The 20,756-nt window shown below is 37.2% G+C and overlaps 1 protein-coding gene across 3 annotated transcripts in view; it reads left to right on the forward strand.

The window, feature by feature from the left end:
* LOC150078191 (voltage-dependent calcium channel subunit alpha-2/delta-2-like) overlaps nucleotides 1-20,756 on the forward strand; it is a 663,667-nt gene that overhangs the window by 161,862 nt on the left and 481,049 nt on the right. For all 3 annotated transcript variants that reach the window (XM_090384688.1, XM_090384689.1, XM_090384690.1), the window contains exon 10: nucleotides 9,231-9,350. In XM_090384688.1, the coding sequence (XP_090240814.1) occupies nucleotides 9,231-9,350 (120 nt within the window). The remainder of the gene's footprint in view (nucleotides 1-9,230; nucleotides 9,351-20,756) is intronic.

Consider the following 20,756-nt stretch of genomic DNA (forward strand, 5'->3'; position numbering starts at 1 on the left):
GGCATTGTTTTCTACAGCAACATGTTCGAGGGGCAACCAGAGAGGATAATACTCTTAATCTGATTATCAGCAGTGATGACGCGTGCATTAGGAATTTGCAGATAAAGGAACAACCAGGTGACAGTGATCACAGTGTACTGATGTGTGATTTAGCATTAGCATTAGTAGAGGCATATGATGCAAGAAAGCAAGCTTATGCAGCATCAGCCAAAAAAAAAAAAAAAAACCTCTCCCATTTCACCCCTCCATTCGTTCCAAATACCTGTCCAGCTCAGCCTTAAATTTATTTAGGCTATCAACTTCCACAACAAAGGATGGAAGTCTGTTCCACCAACCAACTAAAAGCAAACTTCCGCCCATCTATTGTACATCTGCCTTTCCTCAATTTGAATTTATGCCCTCTCAGGTGATTATTCTGAGTAAGAGGAAGAACGGCACCTCCATAGCCAGGTGGGAAGGAGCAGCAGTGCGTAGCACACGCTTCTTGATTAGACTGGGGTTCGAGCCCGTCACCGCCAAATACGGAGGATGCGGAAAGGTCAGGAAATGACCACCGCATATTCCCGGAGCAATATGGCCTTAGTTGCTAATGTTCCTAAAAACCAAATAACAACAACAACAAGAGGAAGAATCCCATTAGCATTGAGCATGCTCAAACCATTCAAGGATTTATACACCTCTATCAGATCACCACGCAGGTGCCTAGTCTCCAGACACTGTAATTTGCAAAATTTAAGCATTTATTCGTAAGAGCAACCCTTTGTTCCATTCACTAATCTTGTTGCCCTTCTCTGTACTCGTTCCAACAGCTCTACATCCTTCTTAAAATGAGCCCTCCAAACCTGTATACAGTACTCAAGGTATGGCCTGTCCATTGCTGTATACAAGGGGATAATCACCTCCTTATACCTGCTAGAAAGTTTCCTGTATATCATTGACAAGACACTATGAGCTACTCTTGCAGACCATCTGCACTCCTGAGAAAACTTCATATCTGCCTGCACAATTACCCCCAGGTCCTTTTCATTCTCTACCATTGTTAGTGCAGTACCACAGAGTTGATACGTCACTCTAAGGTTACTGCTTCCCATATGTAGTACTTTACACTTGTCAATTTTAAACTTCATTTTCACCTCTCAGCCCATTTGCTCAACTTTTCTAGATCCTGTTGCAGCAGCGTACTGTCATTAGTGTCCTTAACAACACTGCCAACCTTTGTATCATCTGCAAACTTGGACATTAAGTTTGATATACCATCATCAATATCATTTATAAATACAGAAAACAATGGACCCAACACTGAACCCTGAGGGAATCCACTAATAACATTAGTCCACGATGAGCAGTGTCCATTGATTACCACTCTCTGTCTTCTCCCACTCAACCATCCCTTAATCCATTGCAGCAATTTGCTTCCAATGCCACACTGCTCCAATTTGTGCAGCAGTCTTCCCTGCGCAACAGTATCAAAAGCCTTTCTAAGATCCAAATATATTATATCAAAGTTATTCCCTGCATCCAGTTCCTTTGTGACCACATCATAGTATCCAATCAAATTGGTCAGGCAAGACTTTCCCTTAACAAAACCATGCTGTGTCCGATCTATAACTGAAGTCTTGTCTAGATGATCCTGCAGTGTTTCTTTAATCAGTGCCTCCATTAATTTTCCTGGAACAGAAGTTGAACTAACAGGTCTATAATTACTTGTGTTGCTCTTTGATCCTCCTTTGTGAATCGGGGTCACAATTGCACATCTCCAGTCCATGGGTACCTCCCCTGAGTCCAAAGAAGCTCTCATAATTATGGCTAAGGGTTTGCTTACTGACTTTGCTGCCTTCTTTAATATAACTGGATAGATCCCATCCACCCCGGGTTCCTTTTTTTGTTTACCTTCAACAGTTTCTCCTCCACTTTCCTCTCAGTTATTACAAAATCATCTAGCTCACTACCAGAGTTTAACTCACCTCTGGCATTCTCCTCCCTGAATAACCCCTCATGGGTGAATGTAGATGCAAAATACTGATTTAGTTTGTTAGCCACCTGAGCAGGATCATCAACAGTTGAACCATCAATATCCAGTGGACCTATCTGATTCATCCCTTTCCTTCTAGAGTAAAGAACTCTTTGTTGTTTTTCTTTGCATCCTTTGCCAAGGATTTCTCATAATCTGCCTTTGCCTGCATAATCTCCTTTGTGACTGTTTTTTCTTTCACCAACCCTTCCCTATCTCTTCCATCATGCAGTATGATTGATGACTTTTGAGGTTATGATGAACATCGTGGCAAGATCCAATATTCCTTACATTTCGAGGATATAGCTCTAAAACGGTGTTGGCAGGCCGGCCACTATTTACTACACCGGACCGAACCTATTGATAACTCTATAGGAGACTTCCGGATCAGCTAGTGTGTAATCTTGCTACCCCTACTCTGCCAGATAGTGACTGGAGGGAGTCCGAGTAGTGTGTATGCGGGGAGCATTGTCGAGGCCACATTATGTCAAGGATCTGGGTATATTCTTACCATGTGTACACCATATCCCAAAATTAAATTACTTCATACAGCATGTCCCATCCACTTTTTCTTACTATTGAATACACCATGAATTATCAAATTAATAGAGTAAGCTTATCTGCAAAAAGATATAAACCTCCCATGCACTTCCTAATTCATTTCACAAATATACGTGGTCTCAGTTCTAACCTCAACGATGTCCATTTCCACTTGCAGTCTGCCAAACCCCATGTCCTTTTTCTGACAGAATCTCAGTTATCGGTTGATTCAACTATTGCTCATCTCAGATGCCCAAATTATTCGCTGTATGATTCCTTACGCCTCAAAGGTGGTACTTGTGCATATGTCTGTTCTGATATTCCCTGTGAGAGACTTGGCAATTTGGAATCTCCTCTCTTTGATCTTCTCTGGCTTAAAATCTCTCTACCTCATTGTGTCAAATTCATCTGTTGTCTCTACCATTCTTCCAACTCCACTAATCACTTGGAGCTCTTTGACTTCCTCTCTTTGCAACTTGACTTTCTCCAGTCCAACTTTCCTAACAGTGAGGTAATTTTCCTTGGTGATTTTAATGTTCACAACTCCAGCTGGCTTCCGTTTTCTAGTCACACCGACCCAGCAGGTCGAGATGCTCAGGTTTTTGCAATTACCGATGACCTAGCACAGATTGTTCATTTACCTACAAGAATACTGGACAATCCTAATCATACAGCCAATACGCTTGATCTTTTTCTCACAAACAACCCTTCTAAGTACACGGTCGAAGTGAGAGGTCCTTTAGGCACTTCAGATCACAACTTGGTGATTGCCTCTTCTCCAATGGAACCTTTATCTCATGGCTTCTCCGGACCTCATGTTGTTTGGCATTACAAGAATGCAAAATGGGATGACCTGCAAGACTTCTTTTCCTCATTTCCTTGGTCAGATTTCTGTTTCAAAACTTCTGTTGTTAACGTTTGCTCAGATCGTGTCAGTGAAATTATTCTTGCAGGAATGGAATCCTTTATCCCACACTCCACTTTAAAATCTCATCCTTTATCTAAACCTTGGTTTTCCAATAAATGTGCTAAGTCTGTTCAAGAGAAGAATGTTGCATATCATAATTGGCTTGTTTCTAATTCTTCAGTTTCATTTTCTGCCTACACCAAAGCTCGCAATAATTGTAAAGCAGTTATCAATCAGTCCAAACTAGAGTTTTAACAGGCTAATAGTAGAAAACTTGCTTCTTGCCCTAATGGTAGCTGAGCATTCTGGTCTCTTGCCAAAGCTTTTGGCCGGCACTTTTGCCCATCTCTGCTCCCACCTCTGTCCAAACCAGATGGTTCTGTTGTCACTTCAGCCAAGGATAAAGTTGACCTGCTAGCATCCCATTTTTCTTCCAACTCGTGTATAATGATCTTGGCAAAACACCTCCCACCATTCCCAACACATTCCATTCAATGCCTCCTGTGGTCTTCCGTCAAAAGGATGCCAGAAGGATTTTGACGAATCTCGATGCTAAGAAGGCTCCAGGTCCCGATGATATTTCTCCACTTGTTCTCAAAACCTGTGCTCCTGAACTTACTCCTATTCTTTGCCACCTTTTTTTCACTTTCTTATTCCAAAGGTGTTTTTCCTTCTTCTTGGAAATTTGCTCATATCCAGCCAGTTCCTAAAAAGGTTGACAAATCCCTCCCATCCAATTATCGTCCCATTGCAATTACTTCTACTCTTTCTAAAGTAATGGAGAAATCAATTAATCGCCAACTCAAAACTACCTAGAAACCTTCCTTCTGATCAACGATCGCCAGTATGGATTCCATCAGTGTCGATCCACTGGTGATATTCTGGCTTATGTTACCCATTTATGGACTAATTGAGGCGCCTCCGTAGCCAGGTGGGAAGGAGCAGCAGTGCGTAGCACACGCTTCTTAATTAGACCGGGGTTCGAGCCCCTCACCACCAAATATGGAGGATGCGGAAAAGTCAGGGAATGATCACCGCATATTCCCCGAGCAATATGTCCTTAGTTGCTAATGCTCCAAAATAACAAACAACATAACAACATGGACTAATTCAATGGAAAGGTTCGGTGAAACAAAAGTAGTTGCTCTTGACATCTCAAAGGCTTTCGATTGTGTTTGGCATAAAGGTCTTCTAAACAAGCTTCCATCTTATGGTTTGCCAACTGTTTTTAGTAATTGGTTATCCAGTTTTCTCTCTGATTGCTCACTGAGGGTGATGGTAGATGGCTCTCTGTCTTCTAACTTCTCCACTATTGCCGGTGTCCCCCAAGGTTCAGTTCTTTCTCCCACTCTTTTCCTCTTGTATATTAATGACCTTCTTCTATTGACTGGAAATCCTATCCATAGTTTTGCCGATGATAGCAAATTGCATTCCACTTTCTATTTTGCAAAACCTTGTCCTGCTCAATCAGCTTCAACTTCTCGAAAATCTGCTACCAATTCCTTAAATGCCAATCTTCAGGTAATTCTCCAGTGGGGCAAAGACAACTTAGTTGATTTCAATCCTTCTAAAACTCAGTCATGTCTTATATCTCGCAAAAAGGATTCTTCTGCTCCTATGCTTATCTTTAGTGGCACTCCGATTTCTAGGCAAAATGATATATCTGTTTTGGGGATTACCCTGACTTCTAATCTCTCTTGGTACAAGCAGATTACAAATATTGCTTCCACTGCATCTAAAAAACTTGGTTTTCTCTTTCGCTCTCGGCGTTACTTTTCTTCCAAACAGCTGCTCACTCTGTATAAATCGCAAATCTGCCCTGCCATGGAATATTGTTCCCACATCTGGGGTGGTGCCCCCAAAACCTCTCTCAGGCTTCTTGATTCCATTCAGAAGAGGGCAGTTAGGTTAATTAATGATTCATCTCTAACAGAGTCTCTCCACTTGCTGTCTCATTGACGTACTGTTTCTGTTGCATGCTTCTTCTACAGATACTTCCATGGGTACTGTTCTTCTGAATTGGCTTCTATAATTCCCGCTCTCTCTTTCAAGACAGTCCGAACATGTGCTGCCACCAGCCAACATCCATTTACTGTCCAACTTCAAACTCACAGAACCAGCTTTTCATCTTCCTTATATATTTATTCAGCTGCCATTTTCTGGAACAACCATCCTTCATATGTATTTCCTGAAAATTACAGTCTACAGTAGTTGAAGTCCAATGTCAACAAACATCTTCTTTCGTCTTCTCAACCTCCAACCCAAGCATGGTACTAAGTACTATAGGTTCTAATACCTCTCGTGTTTGGGGTTTACATAAAAAAAAAAAAAATCATAAGCTTCCATGTCACCCATTAATTTATATGTATCCCATGCATATTTCTTCTCTGCCATATGTCTCATAAGTTCATCTGACCATTTAGGCCTAAACCTTGAACAATATCTCTTAGTTGGTATGTAAAGCCTAGTAGCTTCCAAGATTAATTCTTTGAATGCTTCCCATGTTGAATTTGCTGTTGGTAACATCAGTTGGTCCCACTGTATAGAATTTAAATACTGACTCAGACCACCATAGTCTCCTTTACAAAAGCAAAAACCCTACCCTTCACCCCTGATGGTAGTTACCTCTTTGAGTAAATCCCACTTCAGCACACTGTGATCACTGCCACCTAGTGTTTCCTTTATCTGTAGATTCTTAATGCATGAAGAAAAGCATTTACTTAAAGATGTAACTACCATCAAGGGTAAAGAGAAGGGTTTTTGTTTTCATAAAGGTGACTACAGTGGTGTCAGATAGTTTTTAAATTCTGTACAGTGGGATCAATTGATGATGTTACCAATGGTGAATTCTAAATGGAAAGCATTCAGGGACTCAATCTCGGAGGCTACTAGGATTTTCATACCAACCAAGAAATAGTGTTGAAGGTTCAGGCCTAAATGATCGGATGTCATTTGAATTAATGAGGCTAGTAGCAGAAAAGAAAAATGCATGGGATGCATATAAATTATCAAGTGACACAGAAGCCTATGGCAGACATAAGCTAGTCTGTAATCAATTCACAAAGGAGGTTAGGCAGGTGAAGGCAGATTACGAGAAATCTTTGGCAAAGGATGCAAAGAAAAACAGCAAAGAGTTTACTTATGTAAACTCTAGAAGGAAGGGGATGAATCAGATTGGTCCACTTAACATAAATTGTTCGACTATTGGTGATCCTGCTCAAGTAGACGACAAACTGAATGAGTATCCTGTTATTCTTTTACACATCCTTTCCAACAGATCTAACACTTGCCTTATACAATGCGATTATCACCTTTGTCGCTGCTGGAAAAATTCATTGACAGAACTCTATGAGCTGTCCTATAAGCCTGTATGCACTGTTCAGAGAATTTCATATTGGACTGTATAATTAGTCCTACAGCCATTTTCATTCTCAACTACTTGAGTTTGGTACTACTCAAATGTTGTTATTATGGGATTAATGCTTTCCAAATGCTGTACAGGGTATACCTTACTTAATTACATTTCGCTCAACATTTTAATTATAAAGACACCTGAAAAAAATCATTTTTAATAGCATTCAAGAATACTCTGCCAAATATCAGTGCACCAAGTTGATTAAAAATAAATAATTGCAACATTTACTACCAAATTGAAGTGCCACTTATTAAGCTGATGGTATTGCATATACTGTTTTACTTATTCTATGTTTGTTAATTCATTTATTAATTTCACTTTAAAACACTCTTTTAAAATATTCATAAAAGGAAGTTAAGTCAATCAGATTTGAATTGAGTTTGGAGAAAACTATGGTATGATTGAATTCAGAAACTACATTGGAATGAGAAAGCCAATGCAGGCTGTGCAAAAAAAAAAACAGTGAAGATTGCCAAAGGGGTTAGCTTGGATAATGTTTAGAAGGTTGATTTTGTTGGTTTACTCAAATCACGACGTGAAGATTTTACATACCAAAGAACTACTCGAACCTTAAAACAATAATGCTAGAAAATATTGAGAAAATGATTATTGCTATATTTAATACCACTCATATACTGCATGAAATTAATAATATAGTTTATTAAGCTAATCACCTAAACCACTATACATTATGGTGACATTTCAGCCATCTTGCTGATACCCCACGTCAGATGAGAGAACATAGGTTGTCTATTTCCTTTTCTTTTATTAATTATTTATTTTTTAAAATTTTCTTCTTCTTCTTATTATTTTTTTTTTTATTCATTATTATAATTTTTTTTTTTTGGCTTGTGCAGCATAAGCCATTGGCTTCCTTGCACCATGTGGCCATTGATAATACTAATACTAGGTCTTGTTGCCGCAGTGTGCCTTGATTCTTGTCATCATTCATCCTGCCCACCTTTTTATCATCGGCAAATTTAGATAATAAGCTCGATATGTCTTCATCAATATTGTACCAAGCTGGGAATCCATTAATAACATTAGCTCAAGAAGAGCAGTGTCCATTTATAATGTGAAAATAGACTTTCCTTGACAGTAATAAACAGATATGAAATTGATCCCTCTGTGTTATATGCAATTGTATATAGAAAGAATTTATTAATTTTATTTTATATGGTTCTTAACTGCATTATGAGAATTTTTCATAGTACTGTCATTGCAACGTATCTGCCCTCTTCTTGTACATACTCTACATTAACTAAAGCAATTTGTCTCTTGTTGTTTTATGTTATTTAGTTGTATTGTATTGAAGCCTTTATAATTTGTTCATTCAAATATATGGCTGAGCCATGTGTAAATGGTTGTAATGGTGTTTTGATTATATAGTGTAAGCTCTCTAGCCTTATGCTGTCCAAGGTATATGAGATTGGAAGTAGTCACTGTACCTTTCACTTGTAACAAATGGATGTTTATGTACTATTTACCTTTGTACAAGTAATAAATGCTTTTATAAGTATTTACCTTTGTACAAGTAATAAATGCTTTTTAGTATTCCACTGGTGAAGTTAGCAGTGTGACTAGGAGAAACGTGTCCTGAAATATTTGAATTTGTGTTCATTAAGTTTATTAGTATTCATTTAATTAATTCAGTTTTTAATGTAACATATCTTGTCAAGACCAGTGAATTAAATAACTAATTTTTATTGCAGAATGGGTACTTATAAATAAATAAAACTAGCGAGCATCTAGTTTTTCATTCATTCCTTCTACTTCTGTTCACTGGAATAACCTTATATATCTTTTGAAACAAATTTCTTTTGTCCTTTCAACCATCAACCCATATATATATTACCAGAGTACTGTTGGTTCTATTTACCTTTCATGTTTGAGGTTACTAGAAAAAAAAAACTTTTTCTTAGATAGCATTTTGTTTTCTTTTCATCAACAATGTTTTTAGTAGTAAACTTTAATAGTTGTTACCTTACAATGAATTTGCATTTCCTTAAATTTTGTTTTAAATGATGAGTAAAGATTACAGTTTTCTAGTGTCAGATGCAATTTAATTAAATAAAGTATAATAAAAGCCCTATCATGGATTCTTCCTTCTATAGTAGTTATTACTGGGATCTAGTGGTCAATTTGCAAGTACATAGATATGCTGCTACATTTTTGAATGTTCAATACCACAAAATATAGTTTCTGTTTTATAAACTCCTCTGACTCTGTGTGGCTGTCTTGGTGTATAAATAAATTTATTTATTTATTTATTTACTTTTGTCAGAATATATAGTTTTTTTTGTTTTTGAATATAATTCAAAATTAATTTAATAGAAACAAAATAACTATTTTTATAGTTTCGTTTAAATAAAACATCATGGGCTGGTGCAGGCTGCAATCAAGTTATCATGCTATTTAGTGATGGAGGAACAGAAGAAGCTTGGGATGTTCTATTAAAGTGGAATAGTGATAGAAAGGTTAGTATATTTTGTTTAATTAAACATGAAGACTGGGAACGATTAGTGGCAACTTATTAGTTGTAGGAAAAGACTGTTTATTAGAACATTATTGAAAATCATCAAATATATTGAATTTACATAATACTTCATAATATAACTAATTTATGTTGGTTCCCTGACAAAAGCCCACATTAAAATTCCGCACAGAAAAAACTCCACTGTCATAAATGCTCACACGGAAAAATTATCACATTATTTTTAGTTTACAAAAAACAAATTATTCATATTTCAAAATGCAACAAAATGTTGAATTTATATATTTTATTTCTACTTCTATATGATGTATTTTAATATAACTTTTGATATAAAACTTTTGATTTTAATATAAAGAAGAATATTTGGATGTAAATGTTTGTAAGGGAAATTACAGGAAATAAAATGCTCTGATTTTATTGAAACTAAAGCCTTTTATTTTATTTATAAAAATAAATTATTTTTTCTCTGTCTTACAAAGTGAACAGTCAACACTTTTTGGTTTTTTATCAACAAACAACTAATTCAGACATATTTCAGTGATTCATTTATTTGTCAAGGATTTGAATGGAATTTTCATTACTGTAAGTTAGCCAATCTCTGCAACTATTTCAGTTTATCTTCTACCTACTCATATTCCTGCACAGAAGTGATAACCAAGTCATCAGTGCATCATATCTTCTCTTTTTCACCTCTAGACAGACCTGCCTGTGCATTAGCCAGGGTCAATCTTTGGCAAGCCAGGTCCCTCTTCAGTCCATCAAACAAAAACCACACACTGGAATGACTTCAGTGGAATAGGGAATTAAGTACATTGTGAAATCCCTCACAGCAGTTTGTAGTTTTAGGCGACAGTTCAAGAGCTGCATCATGATGATTTCATATGCTTATTGGAAACTGAGGATCTCTTCCTCCAGCACCCTTAATTGTCATTCAGTTATGAAGGCAAAAGATGGTAACATAGTACAACAACCAACTGAACACATTGTCGTGATTCCTGTCCTCAAAAAGCACAAGCCAACGTTGCCAGAAGCAAAATGAGGCAATACACGAGAACAGTTAGTTCTCCTCCTCCTCGCAATCTGATGGGAATATGTTTTCAGAGTTGAGTAATGATGTACTAGCCCATATGCCCAAACAATCAACCCTTGTGAGAAATCTTCTCAATCACAGAAAAGATGGTCATTTGCCTAATCCAACAACAATAAATTTTGACATTCCTGAGAAGTACTGTCAACTTATACTTCATGATTCAGGTGTCAGTGATCCAGACAGAATTCTATTCTGGTTTTAGATGATAAAGAACTCTTGGTTGAATTAAACAAAGATACAATTTATGGAGATGGCACCTCTGATAAAGTTCCAAACATGTTTTACCAACTGTATACATGGCATGCCAAGGTGGGTAACTCATATCTGTAATGTATTTACATTTTGTTACAGAAAAAGAACTTGGATACTTATAATAGAATGTTTGAAATCATGAAGCTGTTGGTTCAAAATTTGGTGCCTCAAAAAGTTTTAGTGGATTTTGAGAAGGCTTGCATGAATGCAATGATGATTGCCTTTCCACACACAGAGGTCAAAGGGTGCTATTTCCTTCTGTGTCAGTCTCATCAGGAAACTCAGCAATGTTAGCTTGAAGCCTGAATTTGAAACTGATATAAATATAAAACTCAAGCTGAAGTCTCTTGCTGCATTAACCTTTGTCTCAGTCCATGGTGTGAGGAGTGTCCTTGATGAGCTTGCCACCACATTTTCAGACAAAGATAGCTATAATGAAGTGCTCATGTACTTCTTTGCCACATATATTGAGGGTGCAGCATGTAGAGATCCCCAGTTTCCAATAAGAATATGGAATCATCATGATGCAGCTCTTGAACGGTCGCCTAAAACTGCAAACTGCTGGATTTCACAATGCACTTAATTCCCTATTCCACTGCAGTCATCCCAGTGTGTGGTGTTTGTTTGATGGACTGAAGAGGGACCTGGCTTGCTAAAGATTGACACTGGCTAATGCACAGGCAGGTCCATCTAGAGGTGAAAAAGAGAAGATATGATGCACTGCATGACTTGGTTATCACTTTTGAGTAGGTAGAAGACAAACTGAAATACTTGCAGAGATTGGCTAACTTACAGTAATGAAAATTCTATTCAAATCCTTGACAAATAAATGAATCACTGAAATATGTCTGAATTAGTTGTTTGTTGATAAAAAACCAAAAAAGTGTTGACTGTTCACTTTGTAAGACAGAGAAAAAATAATTTATTTTTAAAATAAAATAAAAGGCTTTAGTTGCAATAAAACCAGAGCATTTTATTTCCTATAATTTTCCTTACAAACGTTTACATCCAAATATTCTATTTTATATTAAAATCAAAAGTTTTATATCAAATATTATATTAAAATACATCAAAAAGAAGTAGAAATAAAATATATAAATTCAACATTTTGTTGCGTTTAAATATGAAATAATTTGTTTTTTGTAAATTAAAAATAATGTGAGCATCCTTCCATGTGAGAATTTTTCTATGTGAGCATTTATCCGTGTGAGCAATTTTCTGTGTGGGTATTTTTCATGTGAGCATTTATGACAGTAGGGTTTTTCCATGCGGAATTTTTGTGTGGGCTTTTTTCATTTGTGCATTTATCTGGTCACCATTTCTGTTGCATAGTATTACATTTCCATGAGCAGACTTGTTGTTAGTAGTGTAAATTTAAATTACCTTATAAGTTAGATTTTGTAAATTTAACTATCATATTTGGTTGATGAATGTAATGCACAAAGAAGACATATACAGTAGAACCCAGATAAGAGGTGTTTACAAGGGAGTGGAGGTTTAGAACTTCTTACGAGGGAAAATTTCTTAGAAGGGAAGATGACCTAAGGGTATGAAATATTAACTACACAAATATAAATGAAATAAGATAATTTTCAAGTATTATTTCAGAATTTATAAATATTTTACTCTGCCTATGGGAAACATTTTTAAATTGAGGATTTCTAATTGCTTAACATTCTGTTCATTAAACTCATTACTGAGTTGGAAGAATGAGCTTCTTTGGAGTTTCAACATACCTTAAAAGGTCACAATTACAATAAGACAGAGCAACAATCCACTAATTAATTCAGAATTGTTCACAACCATCAGAACGTAATGCTTAATGTGGTCGACCTAACCAATTATTGATATTGATCAAAACAATTGCAATATGTCACTTCCATTATATCAAAATGTCTATACTAAAAAGGTTTGTGCCGAAAGCCTCTGACTACAGAAAATCCAGCATCCTTATATTTGTCCATCTTCTTTTTTATATCTCATGGTAAAAACATGTGTTGCTGTTACTGAAGACGCATTCCATTTCTTGAAAAGGTTAGGTGTACTTAATAAAGTTTCAATCTTACATGGTTAAAATTTTTTCCCATTAATTGAAAAGAAAGGAAAGAAATGATATAAAGAATTCGGCCAGTTATTACTAAAGAACTTTGTAGAGATCAAAGGTTGTTTAATCTGTTAGCAGGTGTACAAGGTGTGGTTTACTCTAGCACCAAAATGCACTTTTCCTATTGAAAAACTAATAACTTATACTAATTTTATACCATAAAATTATAAGAAGTAATTTCTTATAATTTTGATCTGTATCATATAATTTGTTTTGTTTTCTCATCCTGATTTCTGCAGATTTTTTAAAACTTTACTTTATAAGGTATGGAAATACCCTCCTACAAAAATAAATAGTAAGCTGAAATGCTATGGGGGGGGATATATATTTATATATTTTTTTATATTATGCAGACACCCTATTTTTGATTTATAAATGAAATTTATTGACCATTTCTTTTTAAATAGTGGGCATAAAATTGTGGAATTAATTTATTTCATTCATTCAAGAGGAGTGTTTCCATTTACAATGGGTTTCCTCAGCCTACAAGTTATTTCTTGTTAGGAATTTTTTCCCGCCATAAAGTGCGGTTCTGGGTGTCTTGGTCGGTTAAGCCTCGGGCTGTCATGCACTCCTGTACTCCATCCATCCATGTCCTCCTAGGTCTTCCTCTTCTCCTTCTTCCAGGAGGTATCCATTCCAGGATAGCCTTTGGATATCTGTTTTCTTGCATCCATTTTACATGTCCATACCGTGTTAGATGCCTTTCTTTGATGGTGTCAATAATAGTCTTTTTCACTTCCATTTTTTTCCCTTATGCCTTCATTCCATTTTCTGTCTCTTCTAGAAGTTCCTGCTGAGCATCTCCAAAAATCCATTTCTGTGGAGAGCAATTTGTTTTCCACTCGCCTATTCAATGTCAAGGTTTCTGCTCCATACAATAGAAGACTTTGTACAATCATTTGAAATATGTTTCTTTGTTTTATTTAGGATATTTTTGCTCCACAGAACAGAGTTTAACATGCCGATAGCTTTTCTGCCGTCTGCAATTCTCTTATTGATCTCTGCTTGGGATGATCCATCACTTTGTAAGATTGATCCCAAATATTTGAATTTATCGACTTGTTTGATTTTAAAACCTGCAATATTTAGAACATGTCCTGGTCCTGAAGACAACATTTCAGTCTTTCTAAAATTGATTTTTAGACCCTGTTGTTTATATTCCTCAAACAATTGACAACATGCATACTTTGCATCTTCTAAGTTTTGTGCTATCACCACCTGATCATCTGCAAAAAGTAAATTGTGAATATAGGTATTCTTATTAATCGGCAATCCCATTTTATTGCATTTTTTTGACCAGGATCTTAGGCAGATGTCAATATAAATTTTGAAAAGTGTTGGTGACATGCAACAACCTTGTAATAAGCCTTTTGAAGTGTGGAATTCAAGTGACAAAGCTGATCCCACTTCAATTCTGCATCTCTTTAAAAATTACAGCTGTGAATTACAGGCTCTGAAAAAGCGATAAGTGTTTGCCTTTTTATTTACCTAATTGTTATTTTATATTGTACTTTATACGTAGTCTTATAGTTATAGTTACGCTGGTTATTTTTAATTTAGATAAAGAGTTTTTATAGATTACTACTTAATATACGTAAAACCGTTATAGGGAATTCAAATTTTTAATTGTGTTAACTAGGTAGCTCTAACGTATAATTATATAGCGTAATACGCATCAGTGTTTCTATTAGATAGCGTAGTATTGACATTTAATTAATTAAATTTATTGATCTTATTAATTTAAAATATCATGCCCCAGACTAGAGCAGCAAAGTAACTGGCACAAAGTGGTAGGAGTGCTGTGACTCGGGGGAGAACTGAGGGGGGGAGCGATTCTCCAACGCATCAAAGCCTAAAAAAATGTGCAACTTGTGAAATGTTTGCCAAACTCTCTGGAACAGAACATGATATTGCCATGGGGGATGTATTTGTGTGTGTGTGTGTGTGTGTGTGTGTGTGTGTGTGTGCGCGTGCGCGCACGTGCGTGCGTGCGTGTGTGTGTGCGCGTGATGTAAGGAGTGTAAGGAAATCAGGTGACAACTCAGCGTTGTTATGGGCCTATATGAGAGCTTGAAGTACAGGGTGGATGCCCTCGAAGGATCTAAATTGAGGGGCCCATCAAGCTTTCAGCTGCCCACATCAACACCAGAGCTTGCACTTGGTCATCGTGCGACACAGTGGCAACCCCCAAGGCAGAATGCGCTGGTCCCACAGGAACTAGTAGTTGTTGGTGACTCTATTGTCAGGGAAATGGGGAACATGCTTTGTAAAAAGGATAGGTGGAACAGGACCAGGGTATGTCTGCCAGGGGCAAAGGTTGATGACGTTGTAGAGCGGATATCATCTTTTAAGGGCGCAAAAGGTTATATAGTTGTACACGTTGGCACTAATGATATTAAGAATAGGAGACCGGCAGAATTACTTAAGAAGTACAGGTCACTGTTGAACAAAAGCCGTGAATTAGGGTTGAATTTGAAAGTGTCTGCAATTCTGCCCAGACACGATAGGAGGGAGTATATGATGAGAGCCTTGTCGATAAATTCGGCCCTGGAAAGATTGTGCAAGGCTCAAGGAGGTTAGAACTTTTTTCAGCCTGGTCTGTACTTGTTAACAGGAGAGACTGCTTCTACAGGGATGGGATACGCTTAAATAGAAAGGGTGCAAGAATATTTGCTGATGCTATCGAAGTAGTGTTAGGTGGGTCTGAAAACTGCTAGCTTGGGGGGATACAAGGACTAATAGTTTACAGTAGCTGTAGGCAGAGGTGAAGGTGATTCTTGCACAACTTCTATTAGAATAAGTAGTGACCTGGAGCGAGGGGGGGTTCAGGGACGGATGGCAGTCATCGTGAAATAGGTGGGTATATGGGATGTGTTAGATGGAATAGGAATAGGTGCATGAATGCTTGCATGTATACCAATGCTAGAAGTATAGTAAATAAATTTGATGAATTCGAAGTGTTGGTCAAGACATCAAAGGCAGATATTGTTGGGATAGCAGAGACGTGGTGTCATGCAGATACAAGGAATGCAGAACTGGAATTTGGGGAGTACAACGTCTACAGAAAGGATAGACAGGATAGGAAGGGAGGAGGTGTTATGCTGTTAATTAAAAAAAACATAAAATCAAAAGAAATGCACCCAGTTGATATAGATGAACAGTGCTCTGTTGAGTCAGTTTGAAGTGAAATAAGCACTGCGAAAGCAAAAATAAGGTTAGGAGTTTGTTATAGGCCTAATGACTCGAATGAGTACAATGAACAATTATACAGAGAAATAGAGTGGGCTAGTAAATCAGAATGTCTTATAATGGGGGATTTTAACTTCCCAGATATTGACTAGAACTTGTGGGTTGGTCCCTCACACACTAGTCAGACTTTTGTGGATTTATTGGATGATTGTTGTCTGCAGCAGCATGTTCGAGAGGCAACCAGAGAGAGAGTAATACTCTTGATCTGGTTATCAGCAGTGATCATTCGTATATTAAGAATTTGCAGATAAAGGAACCACTAGGTGGCAGTGATCACAGTGTACTGATGTGGGATTTACTTAAAGATTTAATTACCATTATGAGTAAAGGAAAGGGTTTTTGCTTCCGTAAAGGTGAGTACAGTGATCTCAGACAGTTTTTAAATTCTGTACAGTGGGATCAACTGACAATGTTACCAACAGTAAATTCTAAGTGGGAAGCATTCAAGGAATTAATCGTAGATGCTCCTAAAAGTTTCATACCTATTAAGAAATATTGTTCAAGATTTAGGCCTAAATGGTTATCAAATGAACTAGTGAGACTCATAACAGAGAAGAAAAATGCATGGAATGCATATAAATTATCAAGAGTATAAATTATATAAATTATACACTGAATAAATTATACACTGAATGCATATAAATTATACACTGAATGAGGAGCTAGTCCCTTGCAGATATAAGTTAGTCTGTAATCAGGTCACAAAGGAGGTTAGGCAGGCGAAGGCAGATTACGAGAAATCCTTGGCAAAAGATGCTAAGAAAAACAGCAAGGATTTCTTTATTTATATAAACTCTAAAAGGAAGGGGATGAATCAGATTGGTCCACTTGACATCGATGGTTCGACTGTTGATGATCCTGCTCAGATAGCAAACAAACTGAATGAGTATTTTTGCATCTACATTCACACATGAGGAATTATTAAGGTTTGAAAATGGCAGAAGGTTATCAAATTGTAGCAGGGTACATAATGATTTTGTAATAACTGAGAGCAAAGTGGAGGAGAAATTGTTGAAGTTAAACATCAGAAAAGCACCTGGGGTGGATGGGAGCTATCCAGTTATATTAAAGGAGGCAGCAGAGGAAAGTAAGCAAACCCTTAGCCATAATTATGAGAGCATTCTTGGACTCAGGGGAGGTTCCCATGGTCTTGAGATGTGCAAATGTATCCCCAATTCACAAAGAAGGGTGACACGAGTAATTACAGACCAGTTAGTTTAACTTCTGTTCCGGGTAAAATAATGGAGTCACTGGTTAAAGATGCATTGCAGGATCATCTAGACAAGACTGTAGCAATAATTCAGACACAGCATGGGTTTGTTAAGGGAAAATCTTGTCTGACAAATTTGATAGGATATTATGATGTGGTTACAAAATAACTGGATGCAAAAAATAATTTTGATATCATATATTTGGATTTCAGGAAAGCTTTTGACACTGCTGCGCATGGAAGACTATTGTACAAATTGGAGCAGAATGGTATTAAGGGTAAGTTGCTACAATGGATAAAAGGATGGTTAAGTGCGAGAAGACAGAGGGTGGTAATCAATGGGTGCTGCTCTTCGTGGACTAATGTTATTACTGGAGTCCCACAGGGTTCGGTGTTAGGTCCACTGATGTTTTGTATATTTATCAATGATATTGATGAAGGTATATCAGGCTTAATGTCGAAGTTTGCAGATGATACAAAGGTTGGCAGGGTTGTTAATGACAGTAATGGCAGTGTGCTACTGCAACAGGGTCTAGATAATTTGGGCAGATGGGCTAAGAAGTGGCAACTGAAGTTTAACCTTGACAAATGCAAAGTACTGTATATGGATAAAATAACCTGAGAGAAAAGTACCAACTGTGTGGTACTACACTTAAGGTGGTAGAAAATGAAAAAGACCTGGGAGTAATTGTGCAGTGAGATATGAAGTTTTCTGAGCAATGCAGATAGGCTGCCAGGGCAGGTCATGGGATTTTGTCAATGATATATAGGAATTTTGCTAGCAGGGAAAAGGAGGTGATTGTCCCTCTGTATAAAGCAATGGTCAGGCCATGCCTTGAGTACTGCGTACAGGTCTGGAAGCCTCATTTTTGGAAGGATGTCGATTTGCTTGAGTGTGTACAGAGAAGGGCAACAAGATTGGTGAGGGGAATGAAGGGATCCTCTTACCAAGAGAGGTTTAAGTTCTGCAAATTACCGTGGTTGGAGACTAGGCACCTGCACGTTGATCTGATTGAGGTGTATAAGACCTTGAATGGGTTGAGCACTCTGAATTCTGATGGGATACTTCCACTTGTTTAGATTACGAACCTAAGGGGGCATAAATTCAAATTAAGAAAAGACAGATGTAGAATAGATGTGCGGAAATTTGCCTTTTGCCAGCGGATGGTTAATTGCTTCCACAATGACATCTGTCGTTGTGGAAGTTAATAGGGTGAATAAATTTGAGGAGGAACTGGACAGGCATTTGGAGGGAAAGGTGTGTTTTTTTTTTTTTTTTTTGGCTGTTGCTTAAGTGTATGAGCTGATGCATAAGCTCATACACTTGCTTTCTTGCATCAGATACCACTACTACTACTATTATTCCTGTAAATTGCCTTAATAATGGTAATCAGTTGTCCATCAATATTTGCCTCTTTCAGTGCTTCCCATAAGAGTTTTCTTGGAACATTGTCATATGCCTTTTCAAGGTCAATGAAAATCGTAAAGTTTTTTTTCCTTTTGATTGGCATTTTTCAAGGATCTGTCGTACTGTTGAGTATGGTCTATACATGACCTCCTGGCTGAAAAACCACTTTTTTCTTCTGATATATCGATTCAGGCTTCTAAATGGTTCCCGATCCATTTTCCAAGGATCTTTAACAGCGGGTTCAGGATGCACATTCCTCTGTAATTTGAATAGCTTTTCCGATCGCCCTTCTTATAAATTGATGTAATATATCTTGTTATCATTTCTTTCAGTATTTCTTCTCCTCTCAGTATACTATTTAACAGTTTTTGTATCAGAACAGCCACTCCTCTTCCTCCAGGTCCAGATGACTTGCCATTCCTTCCTTCCTTTAGCAGGAGTTCCACTTCCCTAATAGAAACTTTTAAGCCAGAGTCTTCTACACCAAAATCCTCCATTGTCTTGAACTCTTCCCAGTCTTCTTTTAAAAGTCTTTCGTAATACTCCGTCCAGTATTTCATAGGTGTTAATTACAAACCAGCATTATGTTTATTCTGTTTTCTCAAGTCTTTAAGGACCTTCCACGATTCTGCTGATTGCTTGAAGCCCAATTTGCTATTAATAGTTGTGCATTTCCTTTCCCATTCTTTATTTTTCGCTTCTACTACCAACCAATTGGCTATTTTCTTCTTTTCAACATAAATGTTCCTATATGCATCATTCCTATCACCCAGCCATTTCTGATATGCAAGTTTCTTTTCCTCTACAGCAGCTCTTACTTTCTCTGTAATCCAGGTCTTTTTTGGTTGTTGGCTCTTCTTTTTGCCTAGGATTTAATGAATCATTTTTTTAACAGTATTTTTTAAATATTCGTAAATTTCTTCAGTATTACCTTTTATCATGTTAATTGCAGCATTCAGTGTCTGGGCGAAGTTGTTTCTAATGCTGTCATCCTGGAGTAGGTCAACGTTAAATTGATCCACTTGTAGCATTTCTCCTTCCTTGCATTGTTGGTTGTCCACACATATTTTCTTAATCCAGTTCCACTTCAGTGTTGTTTTAACAAGAAAATGGTCAGATCCACACTCAGCTCCTCTGTAAACTCTGACATCTTTCAATACATATGTCCCTGAATGTTTTGAAATAATGTAATCTATAACTGATCTAATTTGTCTTGTCTCCTGTGACCAAGTATATTTATGGATATCCTTGTGTTGGAAAAATGTGTTGTTTATTCTCAAGTCGAACTGTTCAAAAAGATTGCGTAGTCTATCTTTGTTGTCGTTCCTCTCTTTCTCTATAAATCTTCCAATAACTTTGCTATTTTGTTCAGTTCCTATTCTTGCATTGAAATCTCCCATTAGAAATATCTCTTTGTTCTTAGGGATTTTTTCTATTAGTTCTCTCAAATCCTCCCAAAATTTATCCTTCAAGGTATCGGCGGTGTCATTAGTTGGGGCATATATTCCCAAAATACATATTTCTCTCCCAAACATTTTCAGTTCCAATGAGATCATTCTTTCATTAATAAATTGCCAGTTTTTGATGTTGTGTCTCAATATCTTTTTAACAGCAATAGAAACTCCTGCTTTTGCTCTTTCACTCTTATCAACTCCACTCCAAAAATGGTAGTATTCTCCCATTATTTCCTCTCCACATCCCTTGAATATTCCTTTTCCATTCGCCGAGTCGTGGCTGAAAGTGCAGTCCGTTTTCATTTTCACTTGTAGGTCGTTTAGCATTTGTGCATTTTTTTACACTGAATGAGGAGCTAGTCCCTTGCAGCAATCCCCAACCTGGAGGGGCGGGGTATCTCTCTTAGTCTGGCCCCTACCCATTGACCTGTCCGGCTTGGGAGGCCCTACCAGTAGCTAAGCTACCGCCGACTTAGCTCTCCAGGTCATCGGGACATGCAAGCCCCCCCTCACCGTGACAAGGTGGAGAATACCATTGGGGGAGATTAATTTATTATATATGAAAATTAGTAAAATAATAAGAGGAGTTTACCTCAATATAGTGCGTAGAACACTTCCA

This window comes from Mastigoproctus giganteus, chromosome 11 (genome assembly GCF_048544385.1).
Source record: "Mastigoproctus giganteus isolate SK-2022 chromosome 11, ASM4854438v1, whole genome shotgun sequence".
NCBI lineage: Eukaryota > Metazoa > Arthropoda > Arachnida > Uropygi > Thelyphonidae > Mastigoproctus > Mastigoproctus giganteus.